The sequence below is a fragment of the Tachyglossus aculeatus genome, chromosome X1 (genome assembly GCF_015852505.1).
Source record: "Tachyglossus aculeatus isolate mTacAcu1 chromosome X1, mTacAcu1.pri, whole genome shotgun sequence".
Lineage (NCBI taxonomy): Eukaryota > Metazoa > Chordata > Mammalia > Monotremata > Tachyglossidae > Tachyglossus > Tachyglossus aculeatus.
Genome location: NC_052101.1, coordinates 18,526,339 through 18,551,993, shown reverse-complemented (window position 1 = coordinate 18,551,993; position 25,655 = coordinate 18,526,339). Strand labels below are relative to the sequence as shown.

The 25,655-nt window shown below is 51.3% G+C and overlaps 1 protein-coding gene across 1 annotated transcript in view; it reads left to right on the top strand.

The window, feature by feature from the left end:
• MCM3 (minichromosome maintenance complex component 3) overlaps positions 1-25,447 on the top strand; it is a 47,764-nt gene extending 22,317 nt beyond the window's left edge. The window contains exons 7-17 of the mRNA XM_038772302.1: positions 533-686; positions 3,085-3,216; positions 10,669-10,877; positions 15,088-15,262; positions 15,360-15,486; positions 17,322-17,472; positions 17,743-17,883; positions 20,992-21,095; positions 21,957-22,042; positions 23,335-23,404; positions 24,685-25,447. Coding sequence (XP_038628230.1) covers positions 533-686; positions 3,085-3,216; positions 10,669-10,877; positions 15,088-15,262; positions 15,360-15,486; positions 17,322-17,472; positions 17,743-17,883; positions 20,992-21,095; positions 21,957-22,042; positions 23,335-23,404; positions 24,685-24,883 — 1,548 coding nt within the window. The 3' untranslated portion in view covers positions 24,884-25,447. The remainder of the gene's footprint in view (positions 1-532; positions 687-3,084; positions 3,217-10,668; positions 10,878-15,087; positions 15,263-15,359; positions 15,487-17,321; positions 17,473-17,742; positions 17,884-20,991; positions 21,096-21,956; positions 22,043-23,334; positions 23,405-24,684) is intronic.
• Positions 25,448-25,655: the final 208 nt, after the last annotated feature.

Sequence of the window (25,655 nt, the reverse complement as noted above, 5' to 3'; positions counted from 1 at the left end):
TTTGGAGTCGGAGGTCATGGGTTCATATCCCCGCTCCGCCAATTGTCAGCTGGGGGACTTTGGGCAAGTTACTTCTCTGTGCCTCAGTTCCCTCATCTGCAAAATGGGGGTTAAGACTGTGAGCCCCACGTGGGACAACCTGATCACTTTTTCCTTCCAGACTGTGAGCCCACTGTTGGGTAGGGACTGTCTGTATATGTTGCCAACTTGGACTTCCCAAGCGCTTAGTACAGTGCTCTGCACACAATAAGCGCTCAATAAATTGATTGATTGATTAAACGCTTACTATGTTCAAAGCACCGTTCTAAGCATCGGGAAGGTTACAAGGTGATCAGGTTGTCCCACAGGGGCTCACAGCCTTAATCCCCATTTTCCAGATGAGGGAACTGAGGCCCAGAGAAGTGAAGTGACTTGCCCAAAGTCACCCAGCCGACAAGCGGCGGAGCCGGGATTTGAACCCATGACCTCTGACTCCAAAGCCCGGGCTCTTTCCCACTGAGCCACGCTGCTTCTCCCCTTGTCTCCTCCCCAGGACATCTTTGACCAGCTGGCCAAGTCGCTGGCTCCCAGCATCCACGGGCACGAGTACATCAAGAAGGCCATCCTGTGCATGCTGTTGGGAGGAGTGGAAAAGGTCCTGGACAACGGGAGCCGGATTCGAGGCGACATCAACATCCTGCTCATAGGTACGGGCCCCGCGGGCCTCTACAGCCGCCGACGGTTTCTTGTCCCTGTAGGCGCCGGGCCGGCCCACGGGAGAAGCAGCGTCGCCTAGTGCAGCGGGGCTCGGCGGAAAGAGCCCGGGCTTGGGAGTCAGAGGTCGTGGGTTCGAATCCCGCCTCTGCCTCCTGTCAGCTGGGTGACTTTCGGCGAGTCACTTCACTTCTCCGAGCCTCAGTTCCCTCATCTGTAAAATGGGGGTTAAGACTGTGAGCCCCCCGTGGGACAACCTTGTGTCTACCCCAGCGCTTAAAACGGGGTAGGGACCGTCTCTATATGTTGCCAACTTGTACTTCCCAAGCGCTTAGCACAGTGCTCTGCACACAGTAAGCGCTCGATAAATACAATTGAATGAATGAATGCATGCTGGGCATCCAAGCACTTAGTCCAGTGCTCTGCACACAGTAAGCGCTCAATAAATACAATTGAATGAATGAATGCATGCTGGGCATGTAGTAAGCACTTAATAAATGCCATTTATCATTATTATTAATAGGTTATCATCTGTTACATTTATTATCTATTACATATCTCTTCTATTTATTTTATTTTGTTGATATGTTTGGTTTTGTTCTCTGTCTCCCCCTTCTAGACTGTGAGCCCCCTCTTGGGTAGGGACCGTGTGCCTCCGGGCCCAGGGGCAGCATCCGCCTGAAAGGGAATCGCCAGAACCGTATATATGTTTGTACATATTTTTTACTCTATTTATTTATTTTATTTGTACATATCTATTCTATTTATTTTATTTTGTTAGTATGTTTTGGTTTTGTTCTCTGTCTCCCCCTTCTAGACTGTGAGCCCACTGTTGGGTAGGGACTATCTCTGTATGTTGCCAATTTGTACTTCCCAAGCGCTTAGTACAGTGCTCTGCACATAGTAAGCGCTCAATGAATACGATTGATGATGATGATGAACTCAAAATCAGGTCCATTAGGTGATTCATTCAATCGTATTTATTGAGCGCTTACTGTGTGCAGAGCACTGGACTAAGCGCTTAATCTCCAGCCTCGGGCATCAGCCCGCTTAAGGTTCCCGGGCCCGGTCTCCTTCGTTCTAGCAGAGGGCCCTGTTAATTATCAGGTGAGACTAATCAAAAATGAGAGGCAGTGTGGCCGAGTGGAAGGAATACAGGCCTGGGAATCGGAGGACCTGGGTTCTAATCCCACCTCCACCACATTCATTCATTCAGTCGTATTTATTGAGTGCTTACTGTGTGCAGAGCACTGTACTAAGCGCTTGGAAAGTCCAAGTTGGCAACATATAGAGACAATCCCTACCCAACGAGGGGCTCTCAGTCTGGGTTCTGGCGAGCTAATAATAATAATGATGGCATTTATTAAGCGCTTACTATGTGCGAAGCACCGTTCTTTTAGACTGTGAGCCCACTGTTGGGTAGGGACTGTCTCTATATGTTGCCAGCTTGGACTTTCCAAGCGCTTAGTACAGTGCTCTGCACATAGTAAGCGCTCAATAAATTTGATTGATTGATTTCCACTGAGCCACGCTGCTTCTCCGGGAGTATAGTTGGGGGAGGAGGACTAGGACTATATGTTGCCAATTTGTACTTCCCAAGCGCTTAGTACAGTGCTCTGCACATAGTAAGCGCTCAATAAATACGATTGATGATGATGATGATGATGGGGAGGTTACAAGGTGATCAGGTTGTCCCACGGGGGGGCTCACAGTCTTCATCCCCATTTCCCAGATGAGGGAACTGAGGCCCAGAGAAGTGAAGTGGCTTGCCCCAAGTCACCCCGCTGACAGTTGGCGGAGCTGGGCTTTGAACCCGTGACCTCCGACTCCAAAGCCTGTGTCTCTTAGACTGTGAGCCCACTGTTGGGTAGGGACCGTCTCTAGATGTCGCCGACTTGGACTTCCCAAGCGCTTCGTACAGTGCTGCGCGCACAGTAAGCGCTCCATAAATACGACTGATTGATTTCCACCGAGCCACGCTGCTTCTCCAGGAGTATAGATGGGGGAGGAGGACTATCATCATCATCATCAATCGTATTTATTGAGCGCTTACTATGCGCAGAGCACTGGACCAAGCGCTTGGGAAGTACAAATTGGCAACATATAGAGACGGTCCCGACCCAACAGTGGGCTCACAGTCTAAAAGGGGGAGACAGAGAACAAAGCCAAACATACTAACAAAATAAATAGAATAGATACGTACAAATAAAATAGAGTAAAAAGATATGTACAAACATATATACAGGTGCTGTGGGGAAGGGAAGGAGGTAAGATGGGGGGATGGAGAGGGGGACGGGAGCGTTGCTAGCCCCAGCACGCAGGGTGGGGGTCTCCGTTGCCATGGCGATGGGGGCTGTGGTCACCCCCTGGGCTCCCCCAATTTGCTTCCAGGAGACCCGTCGGTGGCCAAATCTCAGCTCCTGCGTTACGTGCTGTGCTCGGCGCCCCGGGCCATCCCCACCACGGGCCGCGGCTCCTCCGGCGTGGGCCTCACCGCCGCCGTCACCACCGACCAGGAGACCGGTGAGGGGGGCCGGCGGGCGGGGGGAGAGGACGGGAAACCGCGGGGATTCCGCCGGAATCGGACCCCGAGCCGACGGCCGGCAAGAGGAGAGGGGTTTCCGGGATCAATCGATCAATCAATCGTATTTATTGAGCGCTTACTGCGTGCAGAGCGCTGGACCAAGCGCGTGGGAAGGACAAGTTGGCTAAAAGATCTCTCAGTCAATCATTTAGTCGTATTGGTTAATGATAGTGGTCAATCATTTAGTCGTCTTGGTTAATAATAGTCATAATAAATGATACTGGGATTTGTTAAGTGCTTACTATGTTAACTTAGGTATTTGTTCAGCGCTCCTTATATTAATTTAATTTTGGTATTTGTGAAGTGCTTACTGTGTGCTAAGCACTGGGGAGGATACAAGGTGATCAGGTTGTCCGGCGGGGGGAGAGGACGGGAAACCGCGGGGATTCCGCCGGAATCGGACCCCGAGCCGACGGCCGGCAAGAGGAGAGGGGTTTCCGGGATCAATCGATCAATCAATCGTATTTATTGAGCGCTTACTGCGTGCAGAGCGCTGGACCAAGCGCTTGGGAAGGACAAGTTGGCTAAAAGATGTCTCAGTCAATCATTTAGTCGTATTGGTTAATGATAGTGGTCAATCATTTAGTCGTATTGGTTGATAATAGTCATAATAAATGGTAGTGGGATTTGTTAAGCGCTTACTATGTTAACTTAGGTATTTGTTCAGCGCTCCTTATATTAATTTAATTTTGGTATTTGTGAAGTGCTTACTGTGTGCTAAGCACTGGGGAGGATACAAGGTGATCAGGTTGTCCTGCGGGGGGAGAGGACGGGAAACCGCGGGGATTCCGCCGGAATCGGACCCCGAGCCGACGGCCGGCAAGAGGAGAGGGGTTTCCGGGATCAATCGATCAATCAATCGTATTTATTGAGCGCTTACTGCGTGCAGAGCGCTGGACCAAGCGCTTGGGAAGGACAAGTTGGCTAAAAGATCTCTCAGTCAATCATTTAGTCGTATTGGTTAATGATAGTGGTCAATCATTTAGTCGTATTGGTTGATAATAGTCATAATAAATGGTAGTGGGATTTGTTAAGCGCTTACTATGTTAACTTAGGTATTTGTTCAGCGCTCCTTATATTAATTTAATTTTGGTATTTGTGAAGTGCTTACTGTGTGCTAAGCACTGGGGAGGATACAAGGTGATCAGGTTGTCCGGCGGGGGGAGAGGACGGGAAACCGCGGGGATTCCGCCGGAATCGGACCCCGAGCCGACGGCCGGCAAGAGGAGAGGGGTTTCCGGGATCAATCGATCAATCAATCGTATTTATTGAGCGCTTACTGCGTGCAGAGCGCTGGACCAAGCGCTTGGGAAGGACAAGTTGGCTAAAAGATCTCTCAGTCAATCATTTAGTCGTATTAGTTAATGATAGTGGTCAATCATTTAGTCGTATTGGTTGATAATAGTCATAATAAATGGTAGTGGGATTTGTTAAGCGCTTACTATGTTAACTTAGGTATTTGTTCAGCGCTCCTTATATTAATTTAATTTTGGTATTTGTGAAGTGCTTACTGTGTGCTAAGCACTGGGGAGGATACAAGGTGATCAGGTTGTCCCACGGGGGGCTCCCAGTCTTCATCCCCATTTTCCAGATGAGGGAACTGAGGCCCAGAGAAGTGGAGTGCTTAGTACAGTGCTCTGCACACAGTAAGCGCTCGATAAGTACGATTGATGATGAAGTGACTTGCCCAAAGTCACCCAGCTGACGGTGGGTGGAGCCGGGATTTGAACCCATGACCTCCGACTCCAAAGCCCGGGGCTCTTTTCCACTGAGCCACGCTGCTTCCGTGGTCCGGGCACTGCTCTAAGCACTGGGGCGGATACAAGCGGACGGGAGTGGACACACGGTAGTGGGAATTTTTAGGCGCCTACTACGCTCCAGGCACTGCTCTAATTGGACACAGACCCCGTCCCACGTGGAGCTCACACTTTACAGACGAGGGGACCGAGGCCCGGAGAAGCGAAGTGACTTGCCCGAGGCCACACAGCAGAGGCGGGATTAGAACCCAGGTCCTTTTGACTCCCGGGCCTGGGTTCTATCCACCAGACCACGCTGCTACTCCATGCAGAGTAATGATGGCATTTGTTAAGCACTTACTACGTGCAAAGCACTGTTCTAAGCGCTGGGGGGGCTACAATGATAATATTATTATTATTACGATTGAATGAATAATACGATTGAATGAATGAATAATAATGATGGCATTTATTAAGCGCTTACTATGTGCAAAGCACTGTTCTAAGCGCTGGGGAGGCTACAATAATAATATTATTATTACGATTGAATGAATAATGTGATTGAATGAATGAATAATAATGATGGCATTTATTAAGTGCTTACTATGTGCAAAGCACTGTTCTAAGCGCTGGGGAGGCTACAATAATATTACGATTGAATGAATAATACGATTGAATGAATGAATAATAATGATGGCATTTATTAAGCGCTTACTATGTGCAAAGCACTGTTCTAAGCGCTGGGGAGGCTACAATAATAATTTTATTATTATTACGATTGAATGAATAATATGATTGAATGAATGAATAATAATGATGGCATTTATTAAGCGCTTACTATGTGCAAAGCACTGTTCTAAGCGCTGGGGAGGCTACAATAATAATATTATTATTACGATTGAATGAATAATACGATTGAATGAATGAATAATAATGATGGCATTTATTAAGCGCTTACTATGTGCAAAGCACTGTTCTAAGCGCTGGGGAGGCTACAAGGACTGTTCAGCGCTTAGAACAGTGCTTTGCACATAGTAAGCGCTTAATAAATGCCATTATTGTTATTACAAGGTGATCAGGTTGTCCCACGGGGGGCTCACAGTCTTAATCCCCATTTTACAGATGAGGTCACTGAGGCCCAGAGAAGAAGTATAATAATAATGATAGCATTTATTAAGCACTTACTATGTGCAAAGCACTGTTCTAAGCACTGGGGAGGTTACAAAGGGATCAGGTTGTCCCTCGGGGGGCTCACAGTCTTAATTCCCATTTTACAGATGAGGTAGCTGAGGTTCAGAGAAGTGAAGTGACTTGCCCAAAGTCACACAGCTGACAGGTGGCGGAGCCGGGATTTGAACCCATGACCTCTGACTCCAAAGCCCGGGCTCTTTCCACTGAACCACGCTGCTTCTCCGCACAGAGAAGTGAAGTGACTTGCCCAAAGTCACACAGCTGACGAGTGGCGGAGCCGGGACTGTTCTGAGCGCTTGAGAGGCGCCTGTCAGTGGTGTTTATTGGGTGCTTACGCTATACGGAAAACCGTGTAAAGCAGTTGGAAAAGTACAACAGAGTCGGTAGACGTGATCCCTACCCTCAAGGAGCTTATGGTGTACAGAGAGAGACACATTCACTCATTCATTCATTCATTCAATTGTATTTATTGAGCGCTGACTGTATGCAGAGCACTGTACTAAGCGCTTGGGAAGTACAAGTTGGCAACATACAGGGACAGATGTTAAAATAGATTAGGGATGTGGAGAGAATAATAATAATGGCATTTTGTTAAGTGCTTACTATGTGCAAAGCACTGTTCTAAGCGCTGGGGAATACAAGGTGATCACGTTGTCCCACGTGGGGCTCACGGTCTTCATCCCCATTTTGCAGATGAGGGAACTGAGGCTCAGAGAAGAGAAGTGACTTGCCCAGGGTCACACAGCAGACGTGTCGGAGCCGGGATTAGAACCCATGACCTCTGACTCCCAAGCCCGGGCTCTTTCCACGGAGCCACGCTGCTTCTCCCGACTGGAGCCCACTGTTGGGTAGGGACTGTCTCTATATGTTGCCAATTTGTCCTTCCCAAGCGCTTAGTACAGTGCTCTGCACATAGTAAGCGCTCAATAAATACGATTGATGATGATGATGATGAAGTGGCGGAGCCGGGACTGTTCTGAGCGCTTGAGAGGCGCCTGTCAGTGGTATTTATTGGGTGCTTACGCTATACGGAAAACCGTGTAAAGCCGTTGGAAAAGTACAACAGAGTCGGTAGACGCGATCCCTACCCTCAAGGAGCTTATGGTGTACAGAGAGAGGCACATTCATTCATTCATTCAATTGTGTTTATTGAGCGCTGACTGTGTGCAGAGCACTGTACTGAGCGCTTGGGAAGTACAAGTCGGCAACATGTAGGGACAGATGTTAAAATAGATTAGGGATGGGGAGATAATAATAATAATGGCATTTTAAGTGCTTACTATGTGCAAAGCACTGTTCTAAGCGTTGCAGAGGTTACAAGGTGATCAGGTTGTCCCATGTGGGGCTCACAGTCAATCCCCATTTTGCAGATGAGGTAACTGAGGCTCAGAGAAGTGAAGTGAAGCCCAGGGTCACGCAACAGACGTGTCGGAGCCGGGATTAGAACCCATGACCTCTGACTCCCAAAGCCCGGGCTCTTTCCACGGAGCCACGCTGCTCCTCCCGACTGGAGTGGAGTATAAGATCATGTGCATAAGTGTCGTGAGGCTGGGATGAATATCACCAGGGTTAATGAGGGAAACTGAGGCACGGTGAGTAGGTGAGTTTGAGAGGAGCCAAGAGTGCGAGCTGGAGTGAAGTGGGAAGGAGAGAGCTGATGAACCAACGGACGGGAGGTTCTGCTGGATGCAATCAATCAATCAATCAATCAATCGTATTTATTGAGCGCTTACTATGCGCAGAGCACTGTACTAAGCGCTTGGGAATGTAGAACGCTTAACCATGGAGGTTTTGGAGGCCAGGGGAGATCATCATCGGTCGTATTTATTGAGCGCTTACTATGTGCAGAGCACTGTGCAAGAACGATGTTTTTTGGAAAATAATCCTCTGGAGCCAGAATGCTGTGGGCCCCAAATTCAGCCCGTACCGAGCAGGATAATAGTAATAATAATAATAATAATAATGGCATTTATTAAGCGCTTACTATGTGCAAAGCACTGTTCTAAGCGCTGGGGAGGTTACAAGGTGATGAGGTTGTCCCCCGGGGGGCTCACAGTCTTCATCCCCATTTGACAGATGAGGCCACCGAGGCCCAGAGAAGTGAAGTGACTTCCCCAAAGTCACCCAGATGACAAGTGGCAGAGCCGGGATTTGAACCCATGACCTCCGACTCCAAAGCCCGGGCTCTTGCCCCGAGCCACGCGGCTTCTCTATCTGTTGTATGACCATGGGCGAGTCACGAAACCTCTCCTACCTCATCTGTAAAATGGGGATTAAGACCGCGAGGATCCAGCGTGACCGTGGCCATCCGGCCCCGTCATCCAATCCAAGCGCGGCCGGCCGCCGGAAAGCCGAGCCCGGGCTTTGGAGTCAGAGGTCGTGGGTTCAAATCCCGGCCCTGCCAATTGTCAGCTGTGTGACTTTGGGCAAGTCACTTAACTTCTCCGGGCCTCAGTTACCTCATCTGTAATACGGGGATGAAGACTGTGAGCCCCACGTGGGACAACCTGATCACCTTGTATCCCCCCAGCACTTAGAATAGTGCTTTGCACATAGTAAGCACTGAACAAATGCCATCATTATTATTCAGCGCTTAGAACAGTGCTTTGCACATAGTAAGCACCTAATAAATGCCATCAATATATACCTGTATATATGTATATATGTACATATTTGTATTTATATGTATATATGTATATACGTACATATATGTATGTATGTACATATATGTATATATGTACATATATGTGAGCCCCCTGTGGGACAACCTGATCACATTGTAACCTCCCCAGCGCTTAGAACAGTGCTTTGCACATAGTAAGCGCTTAATAAATGCCATTATTATTATTATTATTTATTACTCTATTTTAGTTGTACATATCTATTCTATTTTATTTTGTTAGTACGTTTGGTTTTGTTCTCTGTCTCCCCCTTTTAGACTGTGAGCCCACTGTTGGGTAGGGACCGTCTCTATATGTTGCCGATTTTTACTTCCAAAGCGCTTAGTACAGTGCTCTGCACACAGTAAGCGCTCAATAAATACGATTGATTGATTGATCGAAAGGCTGGAAGGTTAGAGACGCTTCTAGACTGTGAGCCCACTGTTGGGTAGGGACCGTCTCTATGTGTTGCCAACTTGTACTTCCTAAGCGCTTAGTACAGTGCTCTGCACACAGTAAGCGCTCAATAAATACGCTTGATTGATTGATTCAGTAGAAGCAGTGTGGCTTAGTTGATAGAGCCCAGGCCCGGGAGTCAGAAGGACCTGGGTTCTAATCCCGGCTCCGCCACGTGTCTGCCGTGGGGCCCTGTGTAAGTCACTTTGCTCCTCTGGGCCTCAGTTACCTCATCTGTAAAATGGGGATTGAGACTGTGAGCCCCGTGGGAGACAGGGCCTATGTCCAAACTGATCAATTTCTGTCTACTTAAGTGCATAGAACGGGGCTTGGCACATAGTAAGTGACTGTGACTGTAAGTGACTGTAAGTGACTGTGTCTAAAGTCACAGACTTTTAGACTGTGAGCCCACTGTTGGGTAGGGACTGTCTCTATATGTTGCCAATTTGTACTTCCCAAGCGCTTAGTACAGTGCTCTGCACATAGTAAGCGCTCAATAAATACGATTGATGATGATAGTAAGTGCTTAACAAGTACCTCGATATTATTATTATTGTCACCGTCATCTCCCCCGGACCCTCCTGATTACGGGCCGTCGGTTTCTTTCTTGCCGACGGGTCAGGGCAGTTTAGTCATTCATTCATTCATTCAATCGTGTTTATTGAGCGCTTACTGTGTGCAGAGCACTGGGCTAAGCGTTTGGGAACTACAAGAGAAGCAGCGTGGCTCAGCGGCAAGAGCCCGGGCTTTGGAGTCGGAGGTCGTGGGTTCAAATCCCAGCTCCACCACCTGTCAGCCGTGTGACTTTGGGCAAGTCACTTCACTTCTCTGGGCCTCAGTTCCCTCATCTGGAAAAGGGGGGGTGAAGACCGTGAGCCCCACGTGGGGACAACCTGATCACCCTGTAACCTCCCCGGCGCTTAGAACAGTGCTTGGCACAGAGTAAGTGCTTAACAGATGCCATTATTATTATTAATGATAATAATTTCCCCGGCGCTTAGAACAGTGCTTGGCACAGAGTAAGCGCTTAATAAATGCCATTAAAAAGTTGGCAACATATAGAGACGGTCCCGACCCAACAGCGGGCTCGTAGTCTAGAAGGGGGAGACGGACGACAAAACATATTAACAAAATAAATATGTGCACGTAAAATAGAGGGATAAATAAGCACAAACGTATATACAGGTGGTGTGGGGAGGGGAAGGCGGTGGTTTTTCGGTACCAGGGTCAAACGAGCGGTTGGTTTGAGAGCTTCCGGGGGGGTGGGTGGGGTCCCATGCCCCGGTCGGTGGGCGGTTGGTGCCCACCGGTGACCGGGGGCCTCCGTGCCTCCCGCCTGCCTTCCCAGGGGAACGGCGCCTGGAAGCGGGGGCCATGGTGCTGGCCGACCGGGGCGTGGTGTGCATCGACGAGTTTGACAAGATGTCCGACGTCGACCGCACGGCCATCCACGAGGTGATGGAGCAGGGCCGGGTCACCATCGCCAAGGCCGGCATCCACGCGCGCCTCAACGCCCGCTGCAGCGTGCTGGCCGCCGCCAACCCTGTCTACGGCCGGGTGAGCGGGCCGGGCTGGGCGGGAGTCCCCCTGCTAGACGGTGGGCCCGCTGTAGGCTAGGGACCGTCTCTAGATGGCCCATCCCCTCGCCCCCTCCTACCGCACCTCCCTTCTCTCCTTCTCCAGCCCAGCCCGCACCCTCCGCTCCTCCGCCGCTAATCTCCTCTCCGTACCTCGTTCTCGCCTGTCCCGCCATCGACCCCAAGCCCACGTCATCCCCCGGGCCTGGAATGGCCTCCCTCTGCCCCTCCGCCAAGCTAGCTCTCTTCCTCCCTTCAAGGCCCTGCTGAGAGCTCACCTCCTCCAGGAGGCCTTCCCAGACTGAGCTCCTTCCTTCCTCTCCCCCTCGTCCCCCTCTCCATCCCCCCATCTTACCTCCTTCCCTTCCCCACAGCACCTGTATATATGTATATATGGTTGTACATATTTATTACTCTATTTATTTTACTTGTACATATCTATTCTATTTATTTTATTTTGTTAGTATGTTTGGTTTTGTTCTCTGTCTCCCCCTTTTAGACTGTGAGCCCACTGTTGCGTAGGGACTGTCTCTATAGGTTGCCAATTTGTACTTCCCAAGCACTTAGTACAGTGCTCTGCACATAGTAAGCGCTCAATAAATACGATTGATGATGATGATGATGATGTTGCCAACTTGGGCTTCCCAAGCGCTTAGTCCAGTGCTCTGCACACAGGAAGCGCTCAATAAGTACGATTGATTGAATGAATGAATGAATGGGGTGGGATGGACCAGCGAGCCTAGACCTGGGGGAAGATGGGCAGTGTGGACAGGTGCGAAATGATAAGGCCGCCCCACTCCCGTATTGAGCTAAAATAATAATGATGGTATTTGTTCCCCTCCCCACAGCACCTGTATATGCATGGAGTAAGCGCTTAACAAATGCCACTATTATTATATATGTTTGTACGTATTTATTACTCTATTTTACTTGTACATATTTATTCTATTTATTTTATCTGGTTTATATATTTTGTGTAGTTGCCTGTCTCCCCCTTCTAGACTGAGCCCGCTGTTGGGCAGGGACCATCTCTATATGTTGCCAACTTGTCCTTCCCAAGCGCTTAGTACAGTGCTCTGCACACAGTAAGCGCTCAATAAATACGATTGAATGAATGAATTGAAGTGCTTACCATGTGCCAGGGGCTGTTCTAAGCGCTGGGGTAGATACAAGTTGGTCAGGGTGGACACAGTCCCTTTCTCACATTGGGCTCACGCTCTTAATCCCCATTTTTTTACAGATGAGGTGGCTGAGGCACAGAGAAGTGAAATAATAATAATAATTTTGGTATTTGTTAAGCACTTACTGTGTGCCAAGCACTGTTCTAAGCGCTGGGGGAGATACAAGGTGATCAGGTTGTCCCACGTGGGGCTCAGTGTGACAGCTGAGGTAACTGAGGCCCAGAGAAGTGAAGTGACTTGCCCAGAGGCACCCAGCTGACAAGAGGCAGAGCCGGGATTAGAACCCATGACGTCTGACTCTCAGTCAATCAGTCAATCAATCAATCAATCAATTGTATTTATTGAGCGCTTACTGTGTGCAGAGCACTGTACTAAGCACCTGGGAAGTACAAGTTGGCAACATATAGAGACGGTCCCTACCCAACAGTGGGCTCACAGTCTACTGAGAGCTCACCTCCTCCAGGAGGCCTTCCCAGACTGAGCCCCTTCCTTCCTTTCCCCCTCGTCCCCTTCTCCATCCCCCCCATCTTACTTCCTTCCCTTCCCCACAGCACCTGTATATATGTATATATGTTTGTACATATTTATTACTCTTTATTTATTTATTTATTTTACTTGTACATATCTATTCTATTTGATTTTGTTAGTATGTTTGGTTTTGTTCTCTGTCTCCCCCTTTTAGACTGTGAGCCCACTGTTGGGTAGGGACCGTCTCTAGATGTTGCCAGCTTGTACTTCCCAAGCGCTTAGTACAGTGCTCTGCATATAGTAAGTGCTCAATAAATGCGATTGATGATGATAGAAGGGGGAGACAGAGAACAAAACCAAACATACTAACAAAATAAAATAAATAGAATAGGTATGTACAAGTAAAATAAATAGAGTAATAAATACATACTCTTTCCCCTGAGCCACGCTGCTTCTCTAATGACTTGCTCAGGGTCACCCAGCAGGCATGTGGCAGAGCCAGGATTAGAACCCAGGTCCTTCTGACTCCCGGGCTCTATCCGCCAAGCCGCTTGTCAGTCCTGCCCTCCCCAAGGTTGTTTCTTTCCCTCTGCCAGGGTGACGTCTCAGCCGCCGATGGGCACGTCCCCTACGTTTGGGCCCGGGAGGGGCCGTAGATCAATCAGTGGTATTTATTGAGCACTTGGGGGGGAGTACAGTACAACAACAGAGTGGGTAGACACGTTCCTTGCCCACGAGGAGCTTACAGTCTAAACGGGGAGACAGACATCCAAAGGAATAATTGATACTATGTAATTTAGGGATAATGTACATTAGTACATTTCTTCTAGACTGTGAGCCCACTGTTGGGTAGGGACCGTCTCTATATGTTGCCAACTTGTACTTCCTAAGCGCTTAGTCCAATCAATCAATCAATCGTATTTATTGAGCGCTTACTGTGTACTAAGCGCTTGGGAAGTACAAGCTAGCAACATAGAGAGACAGTCCCTACCCTACAGGGGGCTCACAGTCTAGGAGGGGGAGACAGAGAACAAAACCAAACATACTAACAAAATAAAATAAATAGAATAGATGGGTACAAGTAAATAGAGTAATAAATAGAGTCCAGTGCTCTGCGCACAGTAAGCGCTCAATAAATACGATTGAATGAATGAATAAGTGCGTGGGGCGAAATAGCAAATGCCTCTAGAGAAGCAGCGTGGCTCAGTGGAAAGAGCCCGGGCTTTGGAGTCAGAGGTCATGGGTTCAAATCCCAGCTCTCCCAACTGTCAGCTGTGTGACTTTGGGCAAGTCACTTCACTTCTCTGTGCCTCATCTGTAAAATGAGGATGAAGACTGTGAGCCCCCTCTGGGACAACCTGATCACCTTGTAACCTCCCTAGCGCTTAGAACAGTGCTTTGCACGTAGTAAGCGCTTAATGAATGCCATCATTATTGGTCAGAGATCCGAGTTCACAGGTGGGAAACTGAGGCCCTGAGCTGGGGAGGGACTCCTCTCTCTGGGCTCCCCTGAGGCAAACTCAGGTGGCTGATCAGGGGTACAGGGGGGTGGTCCAAGACCCAGATGGGAAGCCAATCAGTCTTATTCATTGGGTACTTACTGTATGCAGAGCACTGTACTAAGTGTTTGGGAGAGGATGGTATAACAGTTGGTAGACAATCCCTGCCCACAACAAGCTGACAGTCTAGAAGGGAAGACACATTACTGTAAATAAATAAGTTATGGTTATGGACATAAGTGCCGTGGGGCTGAGGGAGGGGTGAATAAAGGGAGCAATCAATCAATCAGTGGTATTTATTGAGCACTTACTGCGTGCAGAGTAGCAGTTGGGAGGCAAAATAAAATAAAGGAGCAAATCAGGGTGACGCAGAAGGGAGAGGGAGAAGAGGAAAGGAGGGCTTAATGAGGGAAGGCCTCTCGGAGGAGATGGGCCTTCAGTAAGGCTTTGAAGGTGGGGCGGGTCATTGTCGGATATGAGGAGGGAGGGTGTTCCAAGGCCAGAAGCAACGTGGCTCAGTGGAAAGAGCCCGGGCTTTGGAGGCAGAGGTCATGGGTTCAAATCCTGCTCTGCCAGTTGTCAGCGGTGTGACTTTGGGCAAGTCACTTCACTTCTGTGTGCCTCAGTTCCCTCATCTGTAAAATGGGGATTAAGACTGTGAGCCCCCTGTGGCACAACCTGATCACCTTGTAACCTCCCCAATGCTTAGAAGCGCATAGTAAGCGCTTAATAAATGCCACCATTATTATTGTCATGTGGGGGAGAGGTGGGTGGCGAGATAGACGAGATCCACGTACAATGAGTAGGTTGGCGTGAGAGAAGTGAAGGGTGCGGGCTTCTGGTGGGAGGGCAGCGGGGATCACCTTGCCAACTTGTACTCCCCAAGCGCTTAGTACAGTGCTCCGCACACAGTAAGCGCTCATTAAATACGATTGAATGAATGAATGACCCTCAGACGGCCTAGGGCTGGGGGGGTGGAGGGTGAAGTGACCCCTCTGTCTCCTCGTCTCCTCCTCCCGATCCACCCGGCGCCGTCCTTCAGTATGACCAGTACAAGACGCCCATGGAGAACATCGGCCTGCAGGACTCGCTGCTGTCCCGCTTCGACCTGCTGTTCATCATGCTCGACCAGATGGACCCGGAGCAAGACCGCGAGATCTCCGACCACGTGCTCAGGATGCACCGCTACCGGGCCGCCGGAGAGCAGGACGGCGACGGTGAGGGGGGGACCCCCGCGGGGGGTGCGCGGGGAGGAGACCACCGCCCCGGCCCCGGCCGCTGAACCCCTTCCCCCGCCCCGGCTGTGCTCCGCAGCCATGCCCCTGGGCAGCGCCGTGGACGTCCTGGCCACCGACGACCCCAACTTCGCCCAGGAGGATCAGCAGCAGGTGCAGGTGTACGAGAAGCACGACAACCTCCTGCACGGGACCAAGAGGCGCAGGTGAGCAGCTTTCCGCCCCGCCCCTGTGATGGACGCCCCCGTGATCGGCCCCGGGGGCAGAGGAGACGGCCCCTGGCCAGGTGACCCCAAGCCCTGGCATCTGGAGAGCTGAGGATGGAGGGCCTGGGGGATACGGATGAAGAAGAGAGGAGGGCGCGGCAGAATTGGAATGCCCTCCGGCTGCCGGGGAGGGAGGTTGGGGGCCGGAGGAGGGCTCGGCCCTTGTGTGGTGCCCGGGAAGTCACAGTCCTGGCCTTTTACGGAAGGGTCCGGGAGCTGGATCAGGCAGAGGGAAGCGTGGCTGGCAGCAGGCGAGGGAACGATGGAGTTTGGGGCCGTCAGCGAGGAAAGGAGGGCTTAGTCGGGGAAGGCCTCTTGGAGGAGATGTGCCTCCCGTAAAGCACTGAAGAGGAGGGAGAGGAATCGTCCGTCAGATACAATAATAATAATAATAATAATAATGATAATGATGATGGTATTTGTTAAGCGCTTACTATGTGCAAAGCACTGTTCTAAGTGCTGGGGAGGTTACAAGGTGATCAGGTTGTCCCACAGGGGGCTCACCGTCTTCATCCCCATTTTACAGGTGAGGGAACTGAGGCCCAGAGAAGTGAAGTGCCTTGCCCAAAGTCACACAGCTGACAGTTGGAGGAGCCGGGGTTCGAACCCATGGCCCCTGACTCCAAAGCCCGTTCTCTTTCCACTGAGCCACGCTGCTTCTCTAAGATATGAAGAGGGAGGGTGTTCCAAGCTAGGCGCTGCACGTGGGTCAGTGGGTCAGGCCAGCCCTGGGGGTGGGGGCATGGGCAGAGCAGTGGGCTGCCCTGGGGATTGGGGCGGGGGACCGGCGCTCCTCCCAGCCCAGCCCTGGGGTAGCGGGGGCAGAGAGGGGCCCCGCCACGCGACAGGCCTCATCGGTTCACCCCTCACATCCAGGCCGTGACCAAAACCTGCCGGTCTCAGCTCCACAACATTGCCAAGATCCGCCCTTTCCTCTCCATCCCAACCGCTACCCTGCTCATTCAAGCTCTCATCCTATCCCGTCTGGACTACTGCACCAGCCTTCTCTCTGATCTGCCATCCTCGTGTCTCTCTCCACTTCAATCCATACTTCATGCTGCTGCCCGGATTATCTTTGTCCAGAAACGCTCTGGGCGTATTACTCCCCTCCTCAAAAACCTCCAATGGCTACCAATCAGCCTGCGCATCAGGCAGAAACTCCTCACCCTGGGCTTCAAGGCTGTCCATCCCCTCGCCCCCTCCTCCCTCACCTCCCTTCTCTCCTTCTCCAGCCCAGCCCGCACCCTCCGCTCCTCCGCCGCTAATCTCCTCACCGTACCTCGTTCTCGCCTGTCCCGCCATCGACCCCTGGCCCACGTCATCCCCCGGGCCTGGAATGCCCTCCCTCTGCCCATCCGCCAAGCTAACTCTCTTCCTCCCTTCAAGGCCCTGCTGAGAGCTCACCTCCTCCAGGAGGCCTTCCCAGACTGAGCCCCTTCCTTCCTCTCCCCCTCGTCCCCCTCTCCATCCCCCCCATCTTACCTCCCTCCCTTCCCCACAGCACCTGTATATTTGTATATATGTTTGTACATATTTTTTTACTCTATTTATTTAATCTATTTGTACATATCTGTTCTATTTATTTTATTTTGTTAGTATGTTTGGTTTTGTTCTCTGTCTCCCCCTTTTAGACTGTGAGCCCACTGTTGGGTAGGGACTGTCTCTATATGTTGCCAATTTGTACTTCCCAAACGCTTAGTACAGTGCTCTGCACATAGTAAGCGCTCAATAAATACGATTGATGATGATGATGATGATGCGGTGCCCGGGCCCAGGGAGAAGACGGTGAGCGTGGCCTTCATGAGGAAGTACATCCACGTGGCCAAGATCGTCAAGCCCGTGCTGACCCCGGAGGCGGCCGGCTACATCGCCGACGAGTACTCCCGCCTGCGCAGCCAGGACTCCATGAGCGACGACGTGGCCCGGGTGAGGCGTGGGCATCCAAGCCACCCCCCAAGCCGTGCCCCTCACGGTTTATAGGTGCCGTGACCCCAATCTAGCTTGTGGGGCCATCTTCCAGGCCGGCTTTTCCCCTTCCCCCAGTCCATAGGGCCCGGCTGGGAGCTGGGCATCCTGGCTTCTTTGTCTGATTCCCTCCCTGGGGGGCTCCGGGTCTTCCGGTGCCCTGTGGCCCACTTTGTTTGTCCCCTTCACCGGACGGGTGGGGCCTCACCCTCCCGCCAACCCCCTCCCCAGACATCCCCGGTAACGGCGCGGACGCTGGAGACCCTGATCCGCCTGTCCACCGCCCACGCCAAAGCCCGCATGAGCAAGACCATCGAGCTGCAGGACGCCGAGAACGCCGTGGAGCTGGTCCAGTACGCCTACTTCAAGAAGGTGGGAGCCCACCTTCTTATATTATTATTATTATAATAATAATAATAATAATGGTGGTATTTGTTAAACGCTTACTATGAGCCAAGCACCGTTCTAAACGCCGAGGACGATACAGGGTTATCAGGTTGTTCCACGTGGGGCTCACGGTCTTCGTCCGCATTGAGGGAACTGAGGCACGGGGAAGTCAATAGACTTGCCCAAGGTCACCCAGCTGACAAGCGGTGGAGCCGGGATTAGAACCCACGACCTCTTGACTCCCAAACTCAGGCTTTTACCACTGAGTCACGCTGCCTCTCAATGGGACTGGGGAGGGCCAGAGCTGGCTCGCTTAGGACCTGGGGCCTCGATAAACTGGCATAATAACAATAATTAAGGGGTTTGTTAAGTGCTAAACTATGTGCTAAGCACTGGGGTAGGTAGAATCGGATCAGACACGGTCCCAATCTACAGGGGGATGGGAGGGCAAGTAGTTCCCGCTCTGCCAGTTGCCTGCTGTGCCATCTGGGGCGAGTCACTTAACTTCTCTGGGCCTGTTTCCTCACCTGTAAAATGGGGATTAAGTCTGGGAGCCCCGTGGGGGACAGAGACTGTGTCCGATCTGATTCGCTTGTGTCTTCCCCAGTGCTTAGGACAGCGCTTGGTACATAGTAAGCGCTTAATGAATGCCATTAAAAAAATATTTTAAACAAAATACCTCTTCTCCCTTCTACTTAAACTGGGAGCCCCATGCCGGAGGGGGGGACGGGGACTGTGCTGACCTAATTATACTTACCCTGTATTTGAATTTATATTTGAATCTGTATTTGTACTTAACTGTAATCGAAGCAGCGTGACTCAGTGGAAGGAGCACGGGCTTTGGAGTCAGAGGTCATGGGTTCGAATCCCGGCTCCGCCAATCGTCAGCTGTGTGACCTTGGGCAAGTCACTTAACGCGGCTCAGTGGAAAGAGCCCGGGCTTTGGAGTCAGAGGTCATGGGTTCAAATCCCGGCTCCGCCAATTGTCAGCTGTGTGACCTTGGGCAAGTCACTTAACGCGGCTCAGTGGAAAGAGCCCGGGCTTTGGAGTCAGAGGTCATGGGTTCAAATGCTGGCTCTGCCAATTGTCAGCTGTGTGACCTTGGGCAAGTCACTTAACGCGGCTCAGTGGAAAGAGCCTGGGCTTTGGAGTCAGAGGTCATGGGTTCAAATCCCGGCTCTGCCAGTTGTCAGCTGTGTGACTTTGGGCAAGTCACTTCACTTCTCTGTGCCTCAGTTCCCTCATCTGTAAAATGGTGATTAAGACTGGGAGCCCCCTGTGGGACAACCTGATCACATTGTAACTTCCCCAGCGCTTAGAACAGTGCTTTGCACATAGTAAGCGCTTAATAAATGCCATCATTGTTGTTATTATTAACTTCTCTGGGCCTCAGTTCCCTCATCTGTAAAATGGGGATTAAGACTGTGAGCCCCCTGTGGAACAGCCTGATCTCCTTGTACCCTCCCCAGCACTTAGAACAGTGCTTTGCACATAGTAAGCGCTTAATAAATGCCATCATTATTACTGTTATTACCTCAGTGCTTAGAAGAGTGTTTGACAAATACCATTTAAAGAAAAAGGTTTCATTCCCGTTTGACAGAGAGCCACCCTTCTTGCCACTTTCTTCATTCGTTCCCCGTCTCTTGTCAATCAATCTGGTATTTATTGAGTGCTTCCGACGTGCAGAGGACTATACTGAGCGCTTGGGAGAGTGCAGGATTCCCAGACATGCTCTCTGCCCATAAGGAGCTGACGGTCGGGCCTCAAGTTGCCTCCTGGCAGCTCTTGTCTTTAGGCTTAGAGAAGCAGCGTGGCCCAGTGAAAAAAGCCCGGGCTTTGGAGTCAGAGGTCATGGGTTCAAATCCCGGCTCCACCACTTGTCAGCTGTGTGACTTCGGGCAAGTCACTTCACTTCTCTGGGCCTCAGTTCCCTTATCTGTAAAACGGGGGTTAAGACTGTGAGCCCCCCGTGGGACAACCTCATCACCTTGTATCCTTCCCAGCACTTAGAAGAGTGTTTTACACATAGTAAGCGCTTAATAAATGCCATCATTATTATTATTATTACTTTGGGCAAGTCACTTCACTTCTCTGGGCCTCAGTTCCCCTCATCTGTAAAACGGGGGTTAAGACTGTGAGCCCCCTGTGGGACAACCTCATCACTTTGTAAGCTCCCCAGCGCTTAGAACAGTGCTTTGCACGTAGTAAACGCTTAATAAATACCATCATTATCATTATTATTATTATTATTATTATTACTTTGGGCAAGTCACTTCACTTCCCTGGGCCTCAGTTCCCCTCATCTGTAAAACGGGGGTTAAGACTGTGAGCCCCCCATGGGACAACCTCATCACCTTGTAAGCTCCCCAGCGCTTAGAACAGTGCTTTGCACGTAGTAAGCGCTTAATAAATACCATCATCATTATTATTATTATTACTTTGGGCAAGTCACTTCACTTCTCTGGGCCTCAGTTCCCTTATGTGTAAAATGGGGGCTAAGACTGTGAGCCCCCCGTGGGACAACCTCATCACCTTGTAAGCTCCCCAGCGCTTAGAACGGTGCTTTGCACATAGTAAGCGTCTAATAAATGCTATCATCATTATTATTATTACTATTATTCCCTCACCTCAAGGCTCAGATTGAGGCCTGAGGCAGAGAAAGGTGTGTTTTTGCTTCGGTAAAAGCTTTGCTGTCTTGCTCCAGGTCCCTTCTCCTTTTCTTGTCTCTCTCAGCCCTGTCTTTCCTCAGGCTTCTCTCAGCCCGGGCAAGCCCCGAGCACCTCACCCAGCCCCGAGACCTTGAGAGACTGAGGAGAAACCCTGGTTGCCCTTCCCCCTGCATCATCATCATCATCAATCGTATTTATTGAGCGCTTACTCTGTGCAGAGCACTGTACTAAGCGCTTGGGAAGTACAAATTGGCAACATATAGAGACGGTCCCTACCCAACAGTGGGCTCACAGTCTAAAAGACTGTGCACCCACTGCACCATCCTACCCACCCCACCCCGTCGTGGACTCAGTGAGTTAGCGCTGCGATAACGCTCGGGCGATGGAGGGGACCCTCTGTCTAAGACGGTCCCTCCCCCGCAGGTTCTGGAGAAGGAGAAGAAGCGCAAGAAGAACGCGGCGGGCGACTCGGAGTCGGAAGAGGAAGGGGAAAAATCCCAGGAGCAGCCCGAGGCCGGGAGGAAGAGGTGGGGAAGCAACAGTCCGCGGGATGATGGCCCGCATCAGCTGGCTCCAGGTCCCAGAGACAGACAGATATACACGCACAGGGACAGGTGGCAGGACCAGTCCTCTGATTGATTCATTCATTCATTCAATTGTATTTATTATTTATTGAGCGCCTACTGTGTGCGGACCACTGTACGAAGCGCTTGAGAAGTACAGGATGGCAACATATAGAGACGGTCCCTACCCCATCGCGGGCTCACGGTCTAGAAGGGGGAGACAGACAACAAAGCAAAACATGTAGACAGGTGTCAGAATCATCAGAACAAATCATCATCAATCGTATTTATTGAGCGCTTACTGTACTAAGCGCTTGGGAAGTACAAATTGGCAACATATAGAGACAGTCCCTACCCAACAGTGGGCTCACAGTCTAAAAGGGGACAAATAGAATTAAAGCTGTGTGCACATCATTAACCAAATAAATAGAATCGTAAACAGGTAAAACAGAGTAATAAATCTGTACAAATATATATACAGGTGCTGTGGGGAGGGGAAGGAGGCAGGGCGGGGGGAATGGGGAGGAGGAGAGGGAAAAGGGGGCTCAGTCTGGGAAGGCCTCCTGGAGGAGGTGAGCGCTCAGTAGGATTAGACCCACCTTCTGAGTTGAGGGCATGCCTCCCGAGAACCAGAATCCCCTTCCTGAAATCGTCGGCCCTTAAGCGCTTAGCACAGTGCTCTGCACACAGTAAGCGCTCAATAAATACGATTGATGATGATGATGCTGTCCCACCTCGTAGGGGAGTAGTGTCCCTCGGGCGTGGGGAGGAAGCGGGGGGTGTGGGTGGGACCCTCCTGATCCATTGGTCCTTGTGGGGGTCTAGGAGGAAGACACGGTCGGCGAAGGCCAAGGAAGGAGAATCCTACGACCCTTATGACTTCAGTGACACGGAGGAGGAGATGCCCCAAGGTGAGGCCCGCGTTCCTCTCATCGGGCTTGCTGCTCCCCCATTGTTCGCTCACCCCTTGTCCCCATTTCTGAGTGCCCAGGGGCCGATTTTTATATTTTAATGGTATTTGTTACTATGTGCAAAACAGTGTACTAAGTGCTGAGGTAGGAGAAGCAGCGCGGCTCAGTGGAAAGAGCCCGGGCTTGGGAGTCAGACATCATGGGTTCAAATCGCGGCCCCGCCACTTGTCAGCTGTGTGACTTTGGGCAAGTCACTTCACTTCTCCGTGCCTCAGTTACCTCGTCGGTAAAATGGGGATGAAGACTGTGAGCCCCACGTGGGACAACCTGATCACCTTGTATCCCCCCCAGCGCTTAGAACAGTACTTTGTACATAGTAAGCGCTTAACAAATGCCATTATTATTATTATCATTGCAAGGTAATCAGGTTGGAGAACAGTGCTTTGCACATAGTAAGCGCTTAACAAATGCCATCATCATTATCATTATTACAGAGTAATCAGGTTGGAGAACATTGCTTTGCTCATAGTAAGCACTTAACAAATGCCATCATCATTATTATGATTACAAGGTAATCAGGTTGTCCCACATGGGGCTCACAGTTCTTAATCTCCGTTTTACAGACGGGATACCTGCGTCACAGAGAAATGAAGTGACTTGCCCAGGGTCATACAGCTGATAGGTGGCAGAGCGGGAACTAGAGCAGCATGAGGAAGCAGCAAGGTGTGGTGGATAAAGCACGGCCCGGGAGTCAGAAGGACACGGGTTCTAATCCCGGCTCCACCACTTGTCTGCTGCTTGACCTTGAGTAAATCACTTCATTTCTGTGTGCCTCATCGGTGCAAAACGGGGATTAAGAGTGTGAGCCCAGTGTGGGACAGGGACCGTCCAACCTGATTAATTTGTATCTACCCCAGTGCTTAGAACAGTGCTTGACGTGCTTAAAAAGGACCATAATTATTATTAGCATTATTAACAACTCAGGCCCTCTTACTCCCCAGGCCCATACTCTTTTTCTACCAGGCCATGCTGCGCCATGTGATAGAGAGTCCCGTGCACATCCACCCACCCCTGCCTCACCCTCCCCATCTGCTCTGGCTCTCCCTGCCTCACCGGGGGTGCCCCGGCCTGGAAGCTCTGGTCTTGGGAGCTTTCTCAGCCTCCTCGGATAGCAACCGTCTTCCCCAGGGGGTCGAAATGGGCTTGGAAGGAGAGGGAAGTCTCCTAGCACTTGGTCAGAAGGTCTCTGCTCTGTTTCCCTGCTCCTTCTCCTCCCCCCCGGCGACCTGTAGTCCACACCCCCAAAGCGCCTGAACCGGAGGAGCCCAGAGAAGCCAAGACGACAGAATTGGCCGAGCCAAGGTGAGCCGGGGGGCTACCGGAAGGCATTGGATGACTCCTTGCGGGAGGCGGAGGTGCTTGGGGATGGAGGAAGGGGGCGGATCTGTCCGGAGGATATCACCGGAGGTGGTCGGAGTATCGTGGCCTGTCTCTAGTGACCCTGTGGTTTGCCTCCCCACGCCCCTTTCACAGGGGAGGGGGCCAGGAGTAGCAAGCTATCAAGCGCGGCGGGGGGTTTCTGGGCCACAGTCCCGTGCCACAGAAAGTCCTTAGGGTGGCTTGGCCGGGTGTCAGTTTAGGAACGACAACCCCTTTCTTTCCCCTGCCCTTGTGGGTAGGTAATTCATTCATTCAACTGTATTTATTGAGGACTTTCTGGGTGCGGAGTACTATACTTAACACTTGGGAGAGTACAATCCAACAATAAATGGACATATTCCCTGCTCACAGCGAGCTTACACTTAGATGGGGGGAGACAGACATGAATAGAAATAAATTGCAGATATGTACCAAAGTTCTGGGGGTGGGGAGACAGACTTTAAAAGAAATAAATTGCAGGTATTGCCGTGGGGCTGGGAGGAGGGGAAAACAGTAAGTCAGGGGGACGCAGAAGGGAGTGGGAAAAGAGGAAAGGGGGCATAAGGGAGGCCTCTCGGAGATGTGCCTTCAATAAGGCTTTGAAAGGAAGGAGAGTGAGTCGGATTTGAGGAGGGAGGGCGTTCCAGGCCAGAGGCAGGACATGAGCGAGGGATACTGTCTGCAGGGCACCGTACCAAGCATTTGGGAGAGGACCATGGGACAATGTAACGAACACATTCACTTTAAAGCAGTCCATCACTTTGCCCGCTCCTACCTCACTTCGCTTCTCTCCTACACCCTAGACCGTACACTTCGCTCCCCTAATGCTAACCTTCTCACTGCGCCTCAATCTCGGTGCCGATCCCTCGCTCACGTCCTGCCTCTGGCCTGGAATGCCCTCCCTCCTCAAATCCGACTCACTCTCCTTCCTTTCAAAGCCTTATTGAAGGCACATCTCCAAGAGGCCTCCCTTATGCCCCCCTTTCCGGCGAGACTGAGGCGCAGTGAGAAGGTTAGCATTAGGGGAGCGAAGTGTACGGGCTAGGGTGTAGGAGAGAAGCAAAGTGAGGTAGGAGCGGGCAAGGCGATGGACTGCTTTAAAGGGAATGTGTTCGTTACATTGTTCCGTGGTCCTCTCCCAAATGCTCGGTACGGTGCCCTGCACACAGTAAACGCTCAATAAATCCAGTTGACTGACGGTGGGCCACTGTGTCCCCGGCCAGGCTGAAGGCGTTCAAGGCTGCCCTGCTGGAGGTGTTCAGAGAGGCCCACGCGCAGTCCGTGGCCGTCAAGAGCCTCACGGACTCCATCAACCGCGACAACCCCGAGCCCTTCGCCCCCGCCGAGGTCCGGGCCGCGCTGGACAAGATGCAGGACGACAACCAGGTCATGGTGTCCGACGATATCGTCTTCCTCATCTGAAGCCGCCGGGCTCGGCCGGTCCTCGGCCCCGGGGGCCCCCGGCCGGTCTTGCCCGTGTCGCCCCTCCTCTTCCCCCCCTCCCTCCGAGTCAGTGTACCGAACTGAAGCGGATAGTGCCGAGCCGACGGGGAGCCCGGAGGTGACTGGGGCCGGGGATGGGATGCTCCAAACCCTAAGCCTTTCCCTGTCAGGGAAGGGAGGGAGGCATGGAGGAAAACCTTGGGTCTCTCGCTCCCCCAGCATCCCCACCGTTTTCCCTGGAAGCTTTCCGGGCCAGGCCCGTCACCTGCTTCCTCGCAGTTGCTCTGAGCCAGCCCATCCCGGGTGGTTGGTTTCACTGCCTCGGTGGCCCTGCTTCCTCCCCGCCGCCTTGGCCGCTACGCTCAAGCCCTTTTGGCCCAAGTGGGCACCACCGCCACCCCTTCCTACCTAGAGTCCTCTCTGCTCAATTGATGCAGCCGACCAACCCGCAGTTCCCCAGACAGCGAGCAGATGTCAGCAGGAACCTAGCCAAGCCGGCCTCTTAACAGCCTTTCTGAAAACTCCTGTTTTTTTTTTAAAAAAAAAAATAAATGCAAAGCTTGCAATGTCTTTTTTGTGTCTGCTACTCGGGGCCGGGGCTGCCGACCATCTTGGGCGGTACTGGCTCAGTTGGACAGGTGGCCTCTCCATCTCCTGCTCCCATTCATTCAATCGTATTTATTGAGCGCTTTGTACTAAGCGCTTGGGAAGTACAAGGCGGCAACATGTAGAGACGGTCCCTACCCAGCAA